Source organism: Sphaerodactylus townsendi, linkage group LG13, assembly GCF_021028975.2.
Source record: "Sphaerodactylus townsendi isolate TG3544 linkage group LG13, MPM_Stown_v2.3, whole genome shotgun sequence".
NCBI classification, from domain to species: Eukaryota; Metazoa; Chordata; class Lepidosauria; order Squamata; family Sphaerodactylidae; genus Sphaerodactylus; species Sphaerodactylus townsendi.
Genome location: NC_059437.1, coordinates 32745723 through 32765831, shown reverse-complemented (window position 1 = coordinate 32765831; position 20109 = coordinate 32745723). Strand labels below are relative to the sequence as shown.

General features: G+C 46.0%; 1 protein-coding gene across 6 annotated transcripts in view; it reads left to right on the top strand.

The window, feature by feature from the left end:
- The window catches only part of LOC125442724 (diacylglycerol kinase delta-like), a 58613-nt gene that overhangs the window by 32720 nt on the left and 5784 nt on the right, over positions 1 to 20109 (top strand). For 4 of the 6 annotated variants that reach the window (XM_048514345.1, XM_048514343.1, XM_048514347.1 and 1 more), the window contains 18 exons: positions 2422 to 2584; positions 2796 to 2904; positions 4758 to 4897; positions 6116 to 6197; positions 6404 to 6495; positions 7361 to 7460; positions 8035 to 8281; positions 9075 to 9176; positions 9807 to 9906; positions 10963 to 11070; positions 12653 to 12749; positions 13479 to 13586; positions 14442 to 14555; positions 14856 to 14990; positions 15495 to 15661; positions 16257 to 16377; positions 16714 to 16800; positions 17537 to 17674. In XM_048514345.1, the coding sequence (XP_048370302.1) occupies positions 2422 to 2584; positions 2796 to 2904; positions 4758 to 4897; positions 6116 to 6197; positions 6404 to 6495; positions 7361 to 7460; positions 8035 to 8281; positions 9075 to 9176; positions 9807 to 9906; positions 10963 to 11070; positions 12653 to 12749; positions 13479 to 13586; positions 14442 to 14555; positions 14856 to 14990; positions 15495 to 15661; positions 16257 to 16377; positions 16714 to 16800; positions 17537 to 17674 (2210 nt within the window). The remainder of the gene's footprint in view (positions 1 to 2421; positions 2585 to 2795; positions 2905 to 4757; positions 4898 to 6115; positions 6198 to 6403; positions 6496 to 7360; positions 7461 to 8034; positions 8282 to 9074; positions 9177 to 9806; positions 9907 to 10962; positions 11071 to 12652; positions 12750 to 13478; positions 13587 to 14441; positions 14556 to 14855; positions 14991 to 15494; positions 15662 to 16256; positions 16378 to 16713; positions 16801 to 17536; positions 17675 to 20109) is intronic. The other 2 variants (XM_048514346.1, XM_048514344.1) reach the window with 1 other exon arrangement.

The following is a 20109-nucleotide window of genomic DNA, read 5'->3' as shown; positions in this document are numbered from 1 at the left end:
GTAGCAGCACAGGGACCTTGGTTTTGATTAATCATAGATAGCAGGACTTGGAAGGTTTAAGCCCCCTCCCCAAATAACTCTGATCCAAATCAGGGCTGCATATTGAGTTTACGTTTTGCAGAGTCATGGAGTTCCACGATCTAATTAGGTATATAAAGAGTCAACTGAACTTTGCAGGGAGAAAGGTAAGGTGGGAGTTTATGTAGGAAGGGGTCTCTGAGGAACAGAAAAAGCTTTAAACTGTTGGGAGGGGGCAAAGGCACTTACCCAAGGAGACTGTTTGTTCCTGGACATGCCGCTTCTCTGCTCTCCAAGTGGCTCTGAGCCAGTCAGGCATAGATGCCCAGCCAGCTATTGATCTACCCTTGTGGTGCCAGCCTGGCTCAGTGAATGTGTTTTGCTCCCAATCTAATTTATTTAAAGTGCCTGCAGATTGCCAGTCCTTTGTGACCTGTCAAAAGGTGATCTTGTTTTCTTGCATCTGGTACTATTCTCTGCCAAAGAGACCATTTGCACATCTCTGGGCAATTTCCAGTCAGCCTGGTAGATTTTTCATTTTTAAAGAGAGTCATCTGGCCTAGAATTGGTGCCCAGGGTAGGCTGAGAGCCGCATCTCTCCAGCAACCTTGAATGGGTTGCTGAATCTCTCCAGCAACTCTTGACCAGTCCAGATTGCTGCATGCTGTAGAGTTGCTCCCAGTGCTTTAATTGTGCTCCTGTCAAAGTTGGCCTGACACATGTTTGTTCATTTATTTGCAAAAGTTATATTTTGCCTTTCAGGGCCACCAAGGTGGCTAACCATTTAAAACATACACAATAAAATACATTATAAAACTATTACAATAAACCCCTCTCCCAAACATGTGAGGTTGCTGTTTCTCTGCTTTGGGCCACTCCGGCTGACGTTTCTCTGCTTTGGGCCACTCTGTCAGCTAATCAGGGACAGGGTTGGCCTGAGGCCCAGCCCCCACATCCATCGTTGTCAACACATCAACATAACTTCCAACATTCACCAACAAAATGGGGACACTCTGGAACTTGGGCAAAAGCTCTATGGTAAAACCAACTTCTACCATAGAGCTCTGGCTCCAGCCTGGTGGACCACTATCAGCTGACACCAGGCCCCTGCGAGACCTTACTCAGTTCATATACCAGTACATATAAAACAGTGGTTGGGAAGGAGGAATCCCAAATGAAGCAAAAAAAAAATCTTCCACCTGCTGGCAGAAGATAGCAACAGGAGAGGACAGACAAATCTCCCCAGAGAGAGTTTCAGAGCTTTGATGCAGTGACGGAGAAGGCCCTGTCCCAGATTGCACCTGCCTAATTTCAAAAAGGTGAAGACACCTGCAGCAGGGCCTCCAAAGATGACCATAATGGTCAAGCAGGTTCATAAAGGATTTGTCCTTCAGGAGTGTTGGTCTCGCCATGTAAGACTTTGAAAGTTAAAGCCAGCACCTTGATTTGTGTCTGGAAACAAACTGGTGACCTGTGTATGTTGGTCAAGGTTGGAGTAATGTGGTCCCTTTGACGCAATCCATTCAACATCCTGGCTGCAGTGTTCTGTACCAATTGAAGTTTCCAGACTCTTTTCAACAGCAGCCCCATGTAGAACACACTGCAGTAATTGAATCCCGATGTAACTAGGGCATGCACCACAGGGGACAGATCTTTTTTTGTCCAGGAAAGGCTACAGCTGGCTGACCAGTTGAAGCTAGTAGAAGGCACTCACTACTGCCACCTATTTATCCAGCAGTGTGTCTGGGCTCAAGACCCCTTAAGGAGAGTGCAACCCTAACCAGAACAGGGGACACCTTAAATCCTGGGTCAGACATTCTACCCAACAATAGCAGTTCCATCCTGTTAGGATTAAATTTCAGTTTATTAGCCCACATCCACTTCAGAACAGCCTCCAGGCACATGTGCAGGGTTTCTACAGCCTTCCTGGGATTATCTGGAAGTGCAAGATAGAGCAGAGTGTCACCAACAAATTGGTTACAACCCAGCCAAAATCCCTGGATGACTTCACCTAGAGCATGGAGTCAACATGAAACTTTGGGGGATCTCGTGGGCCAAGGGCTAAAGGCCTGAACAGCATTTCCCCAGCACCACTTTCTGAAACCTTCCCTCCAGGTAGAACTGGAACCACTATAGAATGGTGCCTTGCAATCCCAGTCCAAATAGGTGGTACAGAAAGGTATCAGAAACTGCTGAAACTTCAAGGAGAATCAACAGAATCACACTCTTTCTGTCCATCTCCCAGCACAAGTTGTCAACAGGGTGACAGGTGTTGAAAGTGCCAGGAGAGGACAGGAGGGCTTTAAGATTCAGCTGGAAGAATGAGCCAGTCTAGGAGGTGAGGAGCCATGCAGGTCATTTGCTGCTTCTGCTGTTAACTGCACTGTCTGTCTGTTATGCCAGGTTTCTGGAAGGCCACCTGCCCCTCCTCCTGTTCCAGCCCACTGCTGGCCTTTGTCAACTCCAAAAGTGGGGACAACCAGGGAGTCAAATTCCTGCGCAAGTTCAAGCAGTTCCTCAACCCGGCCCAAGTCTTTGACCTGATGAATGGGGGGCCACACCTGGGGTAAGTGTCCCTTCTGAGCTCTCTACTCCTTGTTCATGCTGTCAGCCTGACAATGCAGGGCCTCTAGCCCTGCTGGGAGCTGTCCTGCCTTTTGGGCAGCATTGCCCAGAACGCGCAGGTCACCTGTCTGTCAGATGCTACACTCCTTGGAACAACAGATATATCTGGGTGCTAATGTGTTAGTGTTTCCTTCTTTCTCCTCCCCGCCCAGGTTGCGCCTCTTTCAGAAGTTCTCCACTTTTCGGATCTTGGTATGCGGCGGTGATGGCAGCGTGGGCTGGGTGCTGTCTGAAATCGACTCACTTGGACTACACAAGCAGGTGACACTAATTCTATTCCCTTGCTCTCCTCTCTCTTGCCTTATATACTTTATCTCACTTGAAGATGGCGTGGCCTTTTTAAGATCTCAGGAGATGTATAAATTAATCTGCCACATCTTCCAGGACCTTCTTTTTGGTGAAATGCTCTGCCGAGGGGTCCTAGTGCCTCCCTCTTTCCTTCCAATTCTCTTGTAGTATTTAGGAGTCTTACTTAAGCACCACCTTAATCAAAAAACCATTGTTCTCTGCATTGTTAAACAAAAAACGTTGATAAAAGTGCTCTTGTATCGCCTTGGATGGCTATCAGCAATACTTTTGTTTTATTGTGCATGCCATTTTCTTTCCCATTCAGTAGACTCTGTGCTGCTGCGGGAAAGAAAACAATTGGTGCAACTGTGCAAAAAATGAAAGTGTTGATGGTAGCCATCTGAGGCAATATAAATGCACTTTTATCAAAGCTCTGTGTTTAACAGTGCAGAGAATAATGGTTTTGATGAAGGCGGCACTTAAATAAGGCACTTAAATTGCTACAATTTAACTGGACTTCTTAACTGGACTTCTTTTTCAAGTGTAGGAAGGAACATGCTAAATGAGCTTCTGCCAAAGAATGCACAGCTGCATTTAGATCTTTGAAATGGATCTAGCAGTGGGAATATTATAAAGCCCCAGGATTATGCACCCCCAAAATCTGATTTCAGTTTCTTCCGCATGGAAATTCTTCTCCATTTTTTACCCTTCTCCCATGGCAGCAGGGGTTTTTTTTGGAGCTTCTGCATGACATTGTTGTCCAGTTAACCATCATCTGGGTTGTCCTCAACTTCACTGCATCCATCCCCCCACCCCCCCGCAAAATTTTCTTGAAAGATCATATTCAAAGAGGAATTGGGTATGCCACCCACAACTGGCGCCATTTCTCCTTTCATTTCCCCTTGTGCGTTCATTTCTCACCACTAGTGCATTTTTTTACAGGCAGTAGGTATATCACTATAACAGCATTACACTATAGTGATATGGCTACTGTCTTTTTCTAAAAGCCAACAAAAAGCACTCCAGTGGCAGGGGATGGTGGGAGAAACTGGGGAAGAGACAGAGAATCCGCTCCCATATTCAGAGGCTCCATTGCCTCAGTGTGAGCCTTTGCATTTTCAGCGGGTATAAAAGCTCAATGGGGAATTGCCCATGTGTGTAAGCAATCTTCTGTACTTCATAAATCACATTATTTGAATGCATTGCAGGAACCAATCAAACCTGCATCTATTCTCTTAATCCCTTCCCGTCGCCCTTTCTCCCTAACTTGGTAGGGTGGAGGTTGCAGAAATCAAATCTTGTGACATAACAAGCCTGCTTGTGACAAGGGTTGTTTGCATTTTTAACCAAAACAGATGGTAAATATTCATGTAGGGGGCTCATGAAGTACAAAGGGCCATGGAGAGAGAGAGAGAGAGAGAGAGAGAGAGAGAGAGAGAGAGAGAGAGAGAGAGAGAGATTCTGCCACATTTTGTGATTGCTCCCTCTATGAGAGGAAACTTGCATTTATTACTGAGGGCCGTGTTGGTACATTTCAGTCTCTGTTGCTAAAACAAGAGAGCTTGCAAGCTTCCTTGCACAACCATCCCCAATGAATAGCTGTTACCCTGACAGAGAACATGATGTCAAAACATATTGGGAAATATATGAAACATTTATTTTTAGACATGTTTGGATGCCATCCTCCTCTTTTGTCTCTGTCAGCAAAAAAGAAGGGAGAGATGGATCCTCAGCCTTCATGGTGTTAGATTTCTGAGCAACCCAAGAATGGCAGTAATTTTTGCACAGCTCTGTCTGTGCTGATTACCGCTCTTGTTTTTCAACAGTGCCAGCTTGGTGTCCTGCCACTAGGGACTGGTAATGACCTGGCTCGGGTGCTTGGCTGGGGCAGCCTTTGTGATGATGACACACAGCTAATGCAAGTTCTGGAGAAATTGGAGCGAGCCACCACCAAAATGCTAGACAGGTGAGCACCACCTAGAGGCCATTTATGAAATGGAGAGGCAGGCAAGCAGCATATGCTGGACTGGGACCTTTTTGGCACTATACCCAACTCCAGCGGATGGGTTGACGTGTTGCAAGAATATGTGCAATGGAGGTGTAACCTCAGCTTGTGGGTTTTGTGGGGCAGTACTTGGAAGGAGTTGCAAAGAACCAAATTTAAACAAAACAGTTTACTTCTCTCTACAAATAACATTAAACATCAACATTTAACATTTACAATTCAAGGTCCTGTTCAGGTTCTCAAGTCCTTCCCTGACAAGCAAGTCTACTGATATTGCCAAGTGCGCATTTCTTTCTTACCAGGATTGGCTGGCTCGCAGAGAGCTCAAGGGGCTTGATGAACGGGTTACTATAACATGATGAAGGTTTCCAGGAGAACTCTCACCCATTACAACCACAAAGGAAGCCAGCAAGGTGTTAAGGGCTTATAGAAATCGAGATCTGATCTGGTACCCTTGTCTTCTCCAAAGAGCTCTCCTGCAGCCCTTGCTGCTCTGAGTCCTCCACCCTTACTGGGACAATCCGTTCTAATTGGGCCAACCCATTCAGTTTAGAGCAGGGGTGTCCAACTCAGGCATTCTCAGATACCATCTGGTGAACTACACTTCCCATGCGGCAGCCCCTGCTGCCAGTGGCGTAGCAGCGGACGTTGGTGGAACTTTGGTCCATGAACGGGCAGGACCATCTTGGAAGCGCCTGAGTTGCCGGACTTTGTTCCATGAAATAGCCACCGGTGTTTAGAGCATCCTTTTCCCATGGCAGAAGACAGGGCTGACTGTGCCATGCCCAAATCCAAGCTCCTGGGTCCTAACTGCATGATGCATTGGAAATTCTTTGATTTTGGAAATTGATCTACCAGGCATGTGGGGGTCCAACTGGGATTTTCCTGATCAAAAATGGCCATAGAATTGATTAACATATTGCAAAAAGATAAAGTTAAAGTTTCCCCTTCAATCGTAAACTTCCCACTACACCTCCCCCCCCCCAATATGAAAAGCTTAAAAGCTGCCTCCCCTTATGTGGCGCTCCTGATCAAACTCAGGCCTGTAAGTGTCAGATGAATTGTAAAACATGCTGAATGCTGCATATACATAACTCCCAGCATGCATGGAGTTAGGACCTCCAACTGGGCAAGCTGCTGGATGGGACACAACCCTGAAATCTCCGCCTCCTTTTGCAGGTGGAGCGTCCTGACCTATGAGGCCCCCAAACAGTCTCCTCCGGCCATCAAAGAAGAGGAGAATGAGGATTCCAACATTCAGGTTAGGATGGTTGCAGGCAGCCACTGAAGCAGGAATGGTATAACCAGAGCAGCTGTGTGGGTTGTGCGGGAAGGGGCTTTGGGAGTTGGGAGTCAAGATCCAGGGAGATGCAGTTTTTCTTTGAGAACCCTTCCCTTGGGCAATGCTGATGGAAAGATTATACAGTGAACATTGGCTTCTGCTCAACTCTCCCCATTGTCTCTCAGGCTCAAATTACCCACTATGCTGACTCAGTGGCCTTCCATCTGGCAAAGATTCTGGAGTCCGACAAACACTCTGTGGTGATTTCTTCTGCAAAGTAAGGGATGGGACCCTGACTTGCGGGGTGGGGGTGGGGGGTGGGGAGCGGAGGGAACCAGTCCAGCATCAGCAGCTTCAAGAAGGAAAGATGTCAACATGCAAGCTGTGCCATGGAGAAAGTCAGGGGAGCTCAGTGGCCAGAAAGCTGGCCTTGGCAGCCTGGATTCTAGTTCAGGGCTCATTGTGTTGAGGGCTGATGCGGAGGGGAGGGGGGCGGCTCACTCAGCCTCCACTTCCCATCTCTGAAACTAGCGATTTACTTCAGTCCCAATATAGGATCCCTTTGCAAATTTAGGATGCAAATAGGAGTAAGTAGTAAGGTCAACTGTAAGTAACTGATGTGTGTGTGTTTGGAGGGATTCTTGCCCATTGGATGTGTCTACCAGATATGGAGTTTCCCTCTCTTTGGATAGCTGTTCTATCCTCATTAAATTTCAAAGCCAATAGAGCTAATTAAAGAGTGTGTATAAATATAGACGACTTGAGTGGTTGTGATCCCACCAAGGATGGTTTTCGCCATTATAAACAGGATACACAAAGCAATAAAAATATACATACCAGAAATAAGAATGTATGCACTATGCTTGATTTTTTAAAAATTAAATTGGAGCTTTCAGGTCCCTTTTACAACCTAGATACATGGGATAGGTAGAAAGTTTGACATTTCTGCGGCATTCTTGGAGGCATTTGAGTGAAACCAGATGTTTCACAGCTGGAGGCCAAAGAGATGGGGAAATAAGTATTGCTTCTGGATATTGTGTGTGTTTTGGGATGGGTCAGCAGTGGCAATAAAGCAGTCGCTTTGCTGGGTAGGTAGAGAAATTGCTCCCTGCAGATCCTTCTTCAGCTTCCTTCCCTCTCAGGTTCCTCTGTGGGACAGTGAATGACTTTGTGGCTGAAGTTGGCAGAGCCTATGAGCGGGCAGCTGACAGCAAGCAGGAAGCCGACACCATGGCTCGCAAGGCAAGTGTGTGGGACTCACAGGGCCCAACTCAGTGTTGCATTTTCCTGGAGCCCTCCCTCTGCCATAAGGTTTTGCCATAAAGACTTTGCCATAAGGACTTTGAATAAGGTTCTGCCATAAGGACTTTGAATCAGATGTGCCTGGTGAGTTCCGGCTGAGAACTCAACCCCCAAGTGAGGAGGGGCATGCTTTAGATCAGCACAGTGATTCCCAAGGAGAGGGGGCTCCAGCCTCCCCCCTCTCTCGCTCAGGCCATATTTCCAACCTAAAATGGCTGCAGGAAGCTATATTTTTTTGCCCTGTGGGGATTACTTGAATGTACTGGCAGCTATGCATAGGTTTCCCCAGTGGGTCAAATACCGCCTCCCCAAGCCATTTCAGGTCTAGAAAACTGCATGGGGAGGAGATTTTATCCTCCCTTTCCTTGTGCATCATAGTCCTAACCTGAATCAGTTCTGTGTATGTGTGAGAACAACTGAACATCTTATTTTAAACTAGTGATCCCCTAGCCTAGGCCTTCTTCTGGAGCCTTCCTGACCTTTCTCTCTCTCTCCCCACCCCGCTGCATTTCAGTGTGCAATGCTGAATGAGAAGTTAGACTCCCTGGTTCGGGAGCTGAATGATGAATCACAAGCTATTGTAGTCCCTGAAGGCACAGCGCCGGCAACCTTGCCCAGTCCTGAAACCCCAGACAACAGCAAGGAAGTGACGTTCCATCCCAGCCCCGTGCCTAGGATTTTTAAGTCCAAGGAGCAGCTCATGCTGAGGGCCAACAGCCTGAAAAAGGCCCTGCGGCAGATCATTGAGCAGGCTGAGAAAGGTGAGGAGCAGATACCTGGCAACTGATGCCTGTGGGCTTTGCCTCACTTGCAGGCTGGACATTCTGCAGAGGGGTTATTCTAGCTTTTGTAATGCAAAACTGCAAATTCTGACTTGGAATGAAGTCTTCAAGTTGGAATAACTTGCCCACTCTGTTGAGATTCCAAAATATGAAACTAGTCAAGAACCAATTTAAGCATGGAGTGTTGGGGGTTTTCCGGGCTGTTCAGCCATGTTCCAATAGAATTTTCTCCTGGTTTCGCCTGCATCCTTGGCTGGTATCTTCTGTACATCAGATCCGCTGAAGATGCCAGCCACAGATGCAGGCGAAACGTCAGGAGAAAATGCTATTGGAACATGGCCATACAGCCCGGAAACCCCACAACACTCCAGTGATTCTGACAATACATTTTAAGGAGTATTATATTGCAAGGAGAAGGAATTGTGCAGCGGAAGTAGGCAGGAATTGGCAAGAAATGATTAAGTGGTGTGTGGGAGTAGGGGCCTGAGGGCCAGGGAAAGGGCTGGAGGCTGCACAAAGTAAAGATGCTGCACCAATGGACCTAGCCCGCCCACCCTAGCAGAGGGAGGGGGAGGGGAGGGAGGGGTGGCATGCAAGGGTGGGGAGGGACTGAGGGGTTGCATGCAAAGGAGAGGAGGGAAGGGGAGGTATTTGCCCTAGGTGCCCTACCAGATTTACCTGCCAGCCCCTTTCCTCTTACTTGGCCCCTTTTAACAAATGCAAACAGGCTTTGCATGGAGAGAATGCCTTCTGTTTTTCTCCTTCTGAATAGCTGTGGATGAGCAAAACAAGCAGACCCAGACCTACAGGAGCATCACAGTTGCAAGCAAGAAGGACAGCAGTGAGGATTTCAACAAGGAGACAGAGAAACTCAGTAAGGACCTTGTAGGCCTAATGTGGAATTGGAAGACTTTCTCTTTCCTGGGAGCCCTGAGATGGATGCAAGAGTCTCCCCTCAAAGTCAGCTTCTCCCCAGTTTCTCCTCTCCCCATTCCCTGTGCAGTTCCAGCAGCCCATCTCTTAAGGTATCTGCCTAATTTGCACAGGTGTCTTCTTGACGTATAAGAAGCTATTTAAGCAGAGCAGAAAGAAGTGTTCTGTGTCAAAATGCTCCTGTTTGCTTTTTCCTTGGATCCTTCCCTTGTGCCAGCTGGGAGGCCAAAATGGAGCCCCGCATGGCACTACTGTTCCATTTAGGGAGCCACCTCTTGACCAAGGTAAACAAACCCTGAGAATGGCTTGCAACCTCCTGAAAGAGTTCCTTCCCTAGGAATCTAACCGGGTCTTGGGCTGGCCGTTGTCATGCTGTGTACAACCTGGTGTGTGATCTCCTGAGTACCCTGGAGGAATGGCAGGAGTGTGATGTAAAATATGGGTGAACACTTCAGAGTGAACATGACAACCCTCCCCCAATTCCCTTCCATCAGACTGTTGCTATTACCTACAGGAGTAAGGAGATGGCTTGGAGGCTTGAAGATTTAACTGGCATCTTTTGCTGTTCCAGAATCCCGCCGGGACACTGTCATCAGCACCACTTCCTCTATCATCCTGGACAGACCTGACAGCTTCAGTGCAGTTCACTTTGTTGAGGACCCAAATGCCATGTGAGTGTCTGCAGGTGCTATGACTGTGTCACTGTCTTTCACTTCGGTCATTCGAAAAAACTGAGGTGCTTCAATCACAAGCCATAGTGGATTCTGGGGGACACGGATGCTGTCTCTACACTGAAAAAGCCAGACAAATGACTGTTGAATATGTTATCCATTCAATTGGTTATCCGCTCCTACTTGTTCATGGCATTTATGGAAAATGATACTTGCTAGGCTGCAGCACCCTCTTTTTGCACTTCTTTGGTTGCTCTTGACTTGTGAGATTTATGTAAACTGGTCTATGTGGAGGTTGCTTTGGAGGTATTAGAGGGTCTAGAGACATGTCAGTCCAATGCACAGTGTGGTCAGGAGCACTGTGATTGCCCAGCCTCCATTCTTCCAGGACTGCTTCAAAAGAAAGGCACTATTTTGTGTGTGTGTGTGTGTGTGTCTCTCTCTCTCTCTCTCTCTCTCTCTCTCTCTCTCTCTCTCTCGTAGGGAGGTCTAATAGCTTTCTCCTAATCCCAATAACTCAGAAATTTATGTCATATTTTTTTAATCCCACCCTTTTGTTAAGGAGTGCTGGGTGGCTTACACAGTTACCTCCTCTGTGTCATCCTAACAATGGTCCTGTGAGGTTCAGGCTGAGACTGTGGCTGGTTGAAAGGCGCTAATTGACCTTCATAGCTCAATGGGGGTTTGAACCCAAGTATCCCAGCAGGTCCTAGTCACATGCAATAAGCACTACACTATCCTGTGCTGAAATGCCTGGAACAATCTGTAACAATTGCACAACAAGACAAACCAGAAAACCAAGCAACGCTTCATGTCATTTTATTTTCTCTTAGAAACCTGGGAGTAGCGTCATTCACAGCCAGATGTGGGTGTGTCTTGGTTGTAAGCTAGTTGGAATCCCTCCCCTCTTGGAAGTGATGCTGAAAAGCCATTTTCTAGCTTTCTCTGGTGCTTGAAATAACAGGACGAGCATTTTGTATTCTGATAGCATTTTGCTGGCTCTGCTTCACTGGTCATCTCTGAACTATTTTCTCTCTCCCTGTCTGCTGGTTTCAGACAATTTTCCGAAAGATGTGTCATGAATAATTATTTTGGCATTGGTCTGGATGCCAAGATCTCTCTGGAATTCAACAACAAAAGGGACGAGCATCCCAAAAAATGCAGGTATGTTACCATTTCCCGCCACTTCTCCCATGCAGAAAAGGGGAAGTCCATGGATTGTGACACGTTGCTGCTCTTCTCCAGTTCCAAAGAGGCAGAACCGCCATTGTGTGCATGCCTTGACTTAGGGAGTGACAACGGGGAAGAAGCTACAAAAACAACCAAAAAATAATTTGTTAACGCATAGAGAAATTGCATTTGCAATCTGATTAAGAAACTTTCCTTCTCTGCCACCATTTCTTCTGCAGCGCTACACATTTCCACTGAACCCAGAACCTCCCAAACAGTTTCTGCACTTCTGGATGGGAGTAAGTGAGGCTAGGCGTTGTGTAGGTGGAAGCCCCTGTCTTACAGACCAGGAAATAGACTTCTCAGACCTCTGCCTGAATCACTGTTAACGGGCATTTGGAGCAATGTCCAGTTTAACAGGTGGCAGAATCGTGGTCTTTTGCAGTACAGATACTCCAGGGGAACTCTGCTAGGAGTGAAGAGATATACCTTTAGAGTGCAGCTGCTTAAAGCCTAGGATTTTGTTGTTCTTTTGCATGGCCTTCCTTCTCAACACAGTTTGGTGGTAGTTCATCTCCTAGTTGTTGGATAATCTGTGAGATTATGCCAGTTCACATTGAGCAGAGTGCGACTGGAGGCTAGAGTGCAGCGCGGCCTTTCTCAAACATGCATGTGAGCTTTTAGCACAAAGAAAAGTCAGAGTCAGTTGTAGTTTCTAGTATTTATTAGTGAACGCATTCTGGATAGAAAGGTAGGTAGATAGGTTCACTAATCTATCTGGATGGAAATGGTTATGAGGAACATCCATCCTCCCTCTGGGCTTGTTGGAGTAAGATGGAGAAGAGTGCGAGAAGAAGGTGGAAGGAAGTCCCTTAGAGTATCAGTCTAATATCAAAGGGATAGAGCCAACATGATAAAGGTGTCAATCCCTAGGTCCCTCTCTAGCCACTGGTTATCTAGTAAAAACCCCTCTGTGGGTTGAGGCACGAAACAGTAAAGTCCTTCTCTTCCAACACTAGTGATGCCCTTTATTCGAGGACCTGGCAAACAACCATCAATTAGTGGTCATCTCTGGGATCAAGCAAACGTTGATCGAAAGCCGATGAGACGTAGAGCAGTTGCAGGCATTGGACCTAGATAACAATCTGAAATAAGCCAGCACTAGAAACAAAGCTGGAGGTGCCTCGCATGGGTGGAGGAGAGAAAGATGAATAATGCCACTTAATTATCCTTAATTGTCTGCCCTGGAAGGTTCTAATAAGCCATGAAGGAGACTGCTGATTGCATTTCTGTGAAGGGGTGCCCATTGTGTGGCTGCACCAGGGTCTCCAGCATACAGAAATCCTGGAACATCATGCAGAGAAGCTAGCCCGGAACATTTTATGTTGGGACAGGCTGATTTGTATTGTCTGTCAAAAGATAAAAGCCACAACACACGATAATGATCTAACCATACTACCTGATGGGGGGTGGAAAGCATGGCATGAGCAACATTGGGTGGGGGTGGAGTCTGAGCCGCTCTCCCTGATCAGCTCCTGCATGACCTGTGAGCATGTCCCCATTTGTTCCATTGCAGCAGCCGAACAAAGAACATGATGTGGTATGGAGTTCTGGGAACTAAGGAGTTGCTCCAGAGGACCTACAAGAATCTGGAGCAGCGCGTCCAACTTGAGGTAGCTCTAGGCCAGTCCTTGCGGGCATGGGTCTTCAGGACAGATGCTGATCACCTTTTGACTTAAGCAATCCTACAGAGCAGAGGTGTCCAACTCTGGCACTTCAGATGTTCATGGACTACAATTCCCATCAGCCCCTGCTGGCATGGGACTGATGTGAATTGTAGTCCACGAACATCTGAAGCGCCAGAGTTGGACACCCCTGCTGTAGAGTTTTCAAGGCAAGAGAGGTTCAGAGGTGGGTTGCCTCCGCATCACAGCACTGGTTTTCCTTGGTGATCTCCCATCCAAATACTTGCCAGAGTCAACCCTGCTTAGCTTCTGATATTTGATGAGCTCAGGCTAGCCTGACCTATCCAAGTCAGGGCATGATTGTGCATATTTGTCTTAAATAGTACAGTGCCTCAAGTCTGCCCTTGCTTAACTGTAGCCTGTGGGGAGGTGTTTGGTGAATGAGTTAATCTAAAAGCGCCATTGTGCTGCATCTTAATGTTGCAGCTTCTGGATGTTTGTTTTTAAAATAAGGAATACTTCTGCACCAAGGATCCAGTTCCAGACTGGGGGATCCTGGGGACAATACCGGCATTCAGGTTCTGTAAGATGGAGGAAGCTCTTTGGGCTCTGTCCTGGTCTCAGTTAAATCTGCTGTTGAACCCAGATTTTTGTCACTCTTTCTGGAGGGAAGTACTTTTCTTCTGGGGTTTCTGAAGTGTCCTCTCTTCTTTCCAGTGTGATGGGGTACCCATTTCCTTGCCTAGCCTGCAGGGCATTGCCGTGCTGAACATCCCCAGCTATGCAGGAGGTATCAACTTCTGGGGAGGCACCAAGGAAGATAGTGTGAGTTTGTGAGTCAGGAGGGGGCAGTGGCGTAGCTACTCAGGGCTCAGTGGGAACAGGCACTTCTGGTGGACGCTGTTAGGGTCACATGGGGGTGGAAAATTGCCCCCCACCTCACCCTTCCTCCTTCCCCCCTTGCCCTGCCAGGTCTGGCAGAGGCTGCTGTCAGGCTGCATGCACCCCTGATAAGCCCCGCCCTGCCAGGATCAGTGGAGGCCGCTGCGTGTGCACCTGCCCAGCCCCTCCCCACCCCACCAGGCCCCACCACTGGCTAATGTAAATGGGGCACGGGGAGGGCAGGGCACGGGGGAGGACGGCACGGGGGCCCATGGCCATGGTGGGGGCAGAAAACTTGGAGTCTGTCCCAGGCTCCGTTTCCCCTAGCTACGCCCCTGGGAAGGGTGCAAGGAGATGTCTCTGGCCAACACCTTTTTTTCCTTGAACCATTCATTCCCTTCATTAAGAGAAGCATAGATCCTTTTTCTTAATCTCTCAGCTTGTCTCACAGACTTAAGTATCTATCTGTCACATTTTTATATTCACAACAACCCTGTGTGGTAGGTTAGACCAAGAGTGATTGGCCAAAAGTCAGACAGCAAATTCCGTGGTTGAACAGGAATTTGAACCTACATCTCCCTAATCTCAGTCTAGCACTTTATTACCCCAGACTGGTTTTCTGATTCCCCCTCTTGTTTGTGTGACAGAGAAGAGTTGGAGCACCATCCACGGGAATGACCATGTCTCCTTTGGTTGAATCTTTGGGACATCTGTCAGGATAGACGAGGAACCACTTGCACAGAACTTTAAGGATTCTTTTGACATCTTGAAGATGTTTATAATTTTTCCATCTTTCAGAACTTTGGCGCTCCCTCCTTTGATGACAAGAAGCTGGAGGTGGTTGCTGTCTTTGGCAGCATCCAGATGGCGGTGTCACGGGTCATCAACCTTCAGCATCACCGCATTGCACAGGTGACCTTGTTCTTACGTTTGCCTTCTTCTCTGCCCAGGTAGCCCCCCCCCCCCAGCATAAGCCTCCATGTTCAGCAGCAGTTGCTGACAACAGAGGGCAACTTTGACAGCCCTGCCTTTGCTTGTAGACTTTCTTGGCCATGGTCCAGATAGACCCTTGGTTTGATGCCTTTGGACTACATTTATGTTAAGAAGAAGTGGAGTAACTTGAACCTGATTGGCTAGAGTTCCTGCAGGTGAAGGAAGTGCTGATATCTATCTCTGGGGAGTCCTTCAATGCTTCTTGTGTTTGCCCATCAGTGCCGAATGGTGAAGATCACAATTCGAGGAGATGAGGGAGTCCCAGTGCAGGTGGATGGAGAAGCATGGATCCAGCCTCCTGGCATGATCAAAATCCAACACAAGAACAGAGCTCAGATGCTGACTAGAGACAGGGTAAGAAACCAGGAGCTGGAGACTGCAGGACCCTGTGGGCATCCTGCTAGCACACAAGAGTTTGTTTTCAGGTGAATTGGCTAGGCTAGGGGATGGCCAAATTTGCATGCTGGTTGTGTGGCCAACTGAAGGTGGCTGATGTGCTCCAATAATGCATTGGGTGATTTTCCAAAGCTTCTCTGGCTTCCATTAGCTTAGCTGCTGTGAGGTCAGAGAAGGCCTAGGCAATTTAGTCTTCAGGAAGAATGAGCAAGGGGAACGGATACCTCAGCTGGTACAAGTCAGTTGAGATGGGTGTTCAGGATGTAATATTTGCTACCTTTGTGTGGGCTGTGTGGCCTGTTTCCCAGCCTTCTGTGTCTGCTGCAGAGATGACTTCATATCCCCCACTCTTAGTTGCATGTGGAATATGGGTTTTAATACTGCCAGTGCTTCCTACCCCCGCCCTCCCCCGCCCCCGGTCTTGTTGTTTGTGCCATCTCCCTAAGGTGTTTGTCCCTGCAGGCTTTTGAGAGCACCCTCAAATCATGGGAGGACAAGCAGAAGGGTGAGGGCTACCGATCCGCATCCCGCCCCCGCCTCAGCTCCCAGCAGTCCATGGAGAACTTGACGGAGGAGGAGCACTGCCAGATGCAGCAGCTTGCCCAAGTGACAGAAACGCTCATCAGCAGGTAGGAGGGAGCCAAGGGGGCAGCAGGGCCATTGGCCTAGGAGGGAAAGAGCTGACTGTGCCAGAGAACAAAAACAGGAGCCGGGGTGGGGAACATAGCAGTGCCCCCTCGGCTCACCGGGGCTGCTGGGAAGGGGGGCCCTTCCCACAGGGGTCATCCTGGAACAGCATTGGAGTTACTGGTTGAGCTGGATCAAGGCACTCACTCCCTACACCTCCCATCTGTAAAATGGGGCAAACAATGTCGCTGTTCCTCTCACACCCCCACGTTTGTGAGAATTACTGGAGTAAGGAAGCTGAGTTCACACGAGTCTTAGAGGCTGAGTTCTAGCCCAAATGGATCACTGAATGTCAAATGGTGCTCCCACAGCACGGTCATCAAGAGATGCCTTGGAAACTTGGTGGGTTTCCCTTCAGTGTCTTTGTGGCAGGGATGCAGAAGGATTGGGGAATGTCTAACCTACAGTTGCCGTCTTCTAGTAGTGGTGGATCAGGTGTTTGGTTAAAAGTTGGGAGGGGAAGAAAGAGACAGTGCTGAGTTTGCTTTCCAGTTCTAACAGGCCCATTTTTATTTTTATTTTTTTGCTCTCCTGCAGGATTCGTGAAGCTGCCAAGACACGCAAAGCCATAGAGCAGGAGTTGGCGCATGCCGTGAATGGCAGCTCCTTGGCACTGAGCGAGGCCTTGCCCAGCAAAGGTGGTGGCAGCAGCCCTGAGGTGTGGAAAGCATTGGTTTGCTCTTCAATGGCTGCAGGGTTTAGGCCTCTACCTTGTAGAGCTACAGGACATCTCTGGGGGCAGTAGACCTCTGTCTGTCTCGGGGCCTACATGTGGAGGAACAGTGTAAAACGGTATAAGCCATTGGGGAGAAGGTGGGATATAAATCAAGTGAAATACTAAATAGAAGCCAAGGAGGAAAAGGAGCCTGTCATTCTCGAGATTTAGTGGCTGACTGGTTGTCTCTCATCCCACAGCCTTTCCCAGCTAAGATCATTCCTTGTTCAGGCTTCGTGCCATCGCCTTATTTCTTTCCTTTCTGCCTGGTTTCTTCAGGTTCTGAGCAGAAGCACAGCAGTGGAAGTGTCAGTGAGTGTGAAAGCCCTTTACACTGAAACCCGAGCTTTCTTGGAGGGGAAATTGGTGAGTGCAAGACCACAGGGAGAGCAGGGTGAAGGAGTGGGCTGCATGCCTCCCTCCGTGCTTCCCCAAAACCTCAAGAACTGCATCTCTTCTAAATGGGCCAGGGATGAGCAGCACCTACCAGACAGTCGGGTCTCTGGAGAGAGAGAATATCAGTTTTCTCAATCAATAGATAGCCTCTACAGAAGCAATGTGAAGGAGGAGCTCATGAATTTAAAATTCAGTGCCAGTGCTTAGATGAGGAATAAGAGGGAAATTGCTTTAGAATCGTTAGAGCCAGAAGAGAGTGGAGTGACCCACAAGCTGACTCCTCCTGTTGTTCCTGTGTGACTCAGTCCCAGTCCGCAGAGTCAGCAGAGAGTCTGCAAGGCTCCCATTCATTCCTTTATCTTTCTCAGCATAACTTTAACCCAAAATGACATCAGCTGTCGTCAGAATTAATATGACGTCTTCCCAGAAACCAGAGAGCACAGCTGCTGCCGCCCCAGCATACTCGGACAACTACCTGCTGTGCCCCTTTCCGCTTTCCTTTTAAACTGAGCGCTCATTACACCAAACCACCTTTCAAATTCAGAAATGAAGTCAATTCTGTCTTAGCCTCTGCTCCCCCAAGCAAAAGGGAGTCCAAATCTAGTCCCTTTTTTAAAGGTGCATCAAGAATAGGGACCGGGGATCCCACCTATTGGGGGAGAGGAGGAAATGAAATAAAATCTTCCATCCTTTTTTTTCTTAACAGCAGTTGGATTCCACCCAGCAAGAAGAAGGACTCCGGCATGCCCTGAGTGCCGTCGGCCAAGAACTTCAGAAACTTTCCGACATTCATTGGATGGCACCAATTATCAACTCTGCTGAGGAGGTGGGGGCTCCCACAACTGTAAGAGCCCACGTCTGCTTTTCCCCAGTAGGGAATGGGCAATTAAGGAAATTGGCCTAGAGTGGAGGCTACTTGTCTACCCACTGATATGAAATGATAATCCACTAAGAAGGGAGGAATTTGAAATCAAAGGAAGGCAACTTTGGGACTGAAAATTAACAGAGAAAGGAGACTTAGAGCAGAGATGGGTGGGTGTGATTTGTTTTTAATAAAGATTTTATTTGTATAAATAGAACAGAAAAAATATCAGAACTGTTAAAATTGTATCAAAAAGCAAAGCAAAGAAAGAATATATGTATATTCACATATACAATCATATGATAAAGAATAAAAAATAAGTGATAGCAGTTATATACAGTAAACAGTGATGCAATAATGAATAAATAGTAATTATCATAATAATCTTAGCATAAATCATAAGGTACCCTATGCAATATTTGATAAATCCGATAGTAATGTTAAACAATATTATAAGATGTATTACAGTAAAATAGGATAGATTTTAAAAGTTTGCAGTGGTTACCATTGTAAACTGCTTAAAAATACTTCCCGAATATTGAAAATTAAATTCACATGTTATTATCATGTATTCATAATCTATTTAAGTGTTTTCCTCCCTTTTGACACCTTTTCAATACAACACTTTAAGGGGATTTTTGATCATTCATACATATATGCATACATATAGCAGGGACTGATGGGAATTGTAGTCCATGAACATTTGAATCACCAGATTTTTGGAATATTTTTGGCAGAACCTCTAATGGCATACTCATGACTTGCACAGTAAATTTAATTTTTAAAATTTTCTGAGTTTTGGCATGTATGTCTTTTTAATTTTTTTATCATGTGTCTACCACATATGGTAGAGTGCTGTCCACTTCTTTACATTTCCAACATTTCCCTTTATAGGTCTCTCATCCATCTTCTCAATATCCTTTGGAGTAATATACTACTGATAAAACATCTTGTACTAATTTTCTCTTAAAGTTTGACTGGCTGTAAATTTTATCTCTTTCATCCCTAAGGTTTCTCATTGCTGAAGACTGATTTCTTCCTCAAAATTTTGCACTTGCCTAACCATACATGTTTTAATTTGTTCTGTTTCTGTGTCAAAATTAATAGTTTATAGATTTGTCCTAATAGATGTTCTTTTTGTTGTCTTAACATCTTTCCAAATTCAGTCAGCTCCCTTGTTATGCCTCTTACACCTCTGATTTATCTGTCTCTGCCATTCTTTAAAGGTTTTTTCTTGTATATTGATTGATAACGTCAGAAATAAAAAAATGGTAATACATTCATTTTTATTGTGGAGATTCTTCTTCACCATGAATTTTTTAAAATGAAATTTTATTAATTTTCCACAAAAAATGGAACATAATAAAGAAAAAGAAAGAAAAGAAAGGAAACAATATTTGGATCTACATTCAAAACTGATTCAAAGTATGATAATAAGACAAAATTTGAAATTTGTATACATAATTTTAACAGTTTCATATTATTATGATCATACAATTGATTCATCCAGAATTGTTTGTCATTATCTATATATATTAAGAAAGTATACATTGATGCTCGTATACTTTAAAATCATATTATTGAAACTCCCAGATAGCTGTAAATTCATATTCTAATCTTCTATTCATAGCTGATTTTACTCTACAAAAATATTTTCTCAGTTCTTGTATATGGAACGTCTTTCTAATTTTCATTAACCTTTGCTACAGTTGATAAGTATTAAATTAATTCTTATTTAGTTGCACCCAACCTGCAAAATGCCCCAATCTGGTTATACCATCTTCGGCAATTTGCTGGTCCCCTCCCGGGAGTAGGACTGGACTCCGTCAAATAAATAAATATGGGGTATTGTTGCTACTGGGTTTTTTTAGTGAATTTTAATGGTATTATTTGATTATGTATTATTTGATTATGTTACTTGTTTTTTATGCCTTGTACATCGGGAGTACAGCGGCATATCCAATAAATAAACAAACAATAGTTTTGATACGTTTTCTTCTTTGGAAGAAAAAACTTGATAGCCTAATAACATCAGCGGTAGGACCCATTTAAAATTGATCTTTGAATTTTTTTTGTATTTCAGTATAAATTAATATCCAAACTTTTTTGTATCTTTTTACAAATCCACTACATACATACAGACAGACAGACGGACGGACACACACACACACACACACACACACACAGCCTTTGTGGTTGGTTTGTTTAGACCATCTTTGCTGGTCTTCCTGGATTTTCACCCACATTGTTTTGTCTTTAAATAACATATCATTTTTTGTGGTCAGGTTTGTTCTCAAATATTTAACTAGATTTGACTTTACTATACATCCTGCAATCCTTCTGATTTTTTCCTCTTCCTGCTGGGTGGGTATGATTTGAATTGCTTACCAAGATGGGGGACCAGGTATAGGAGCACA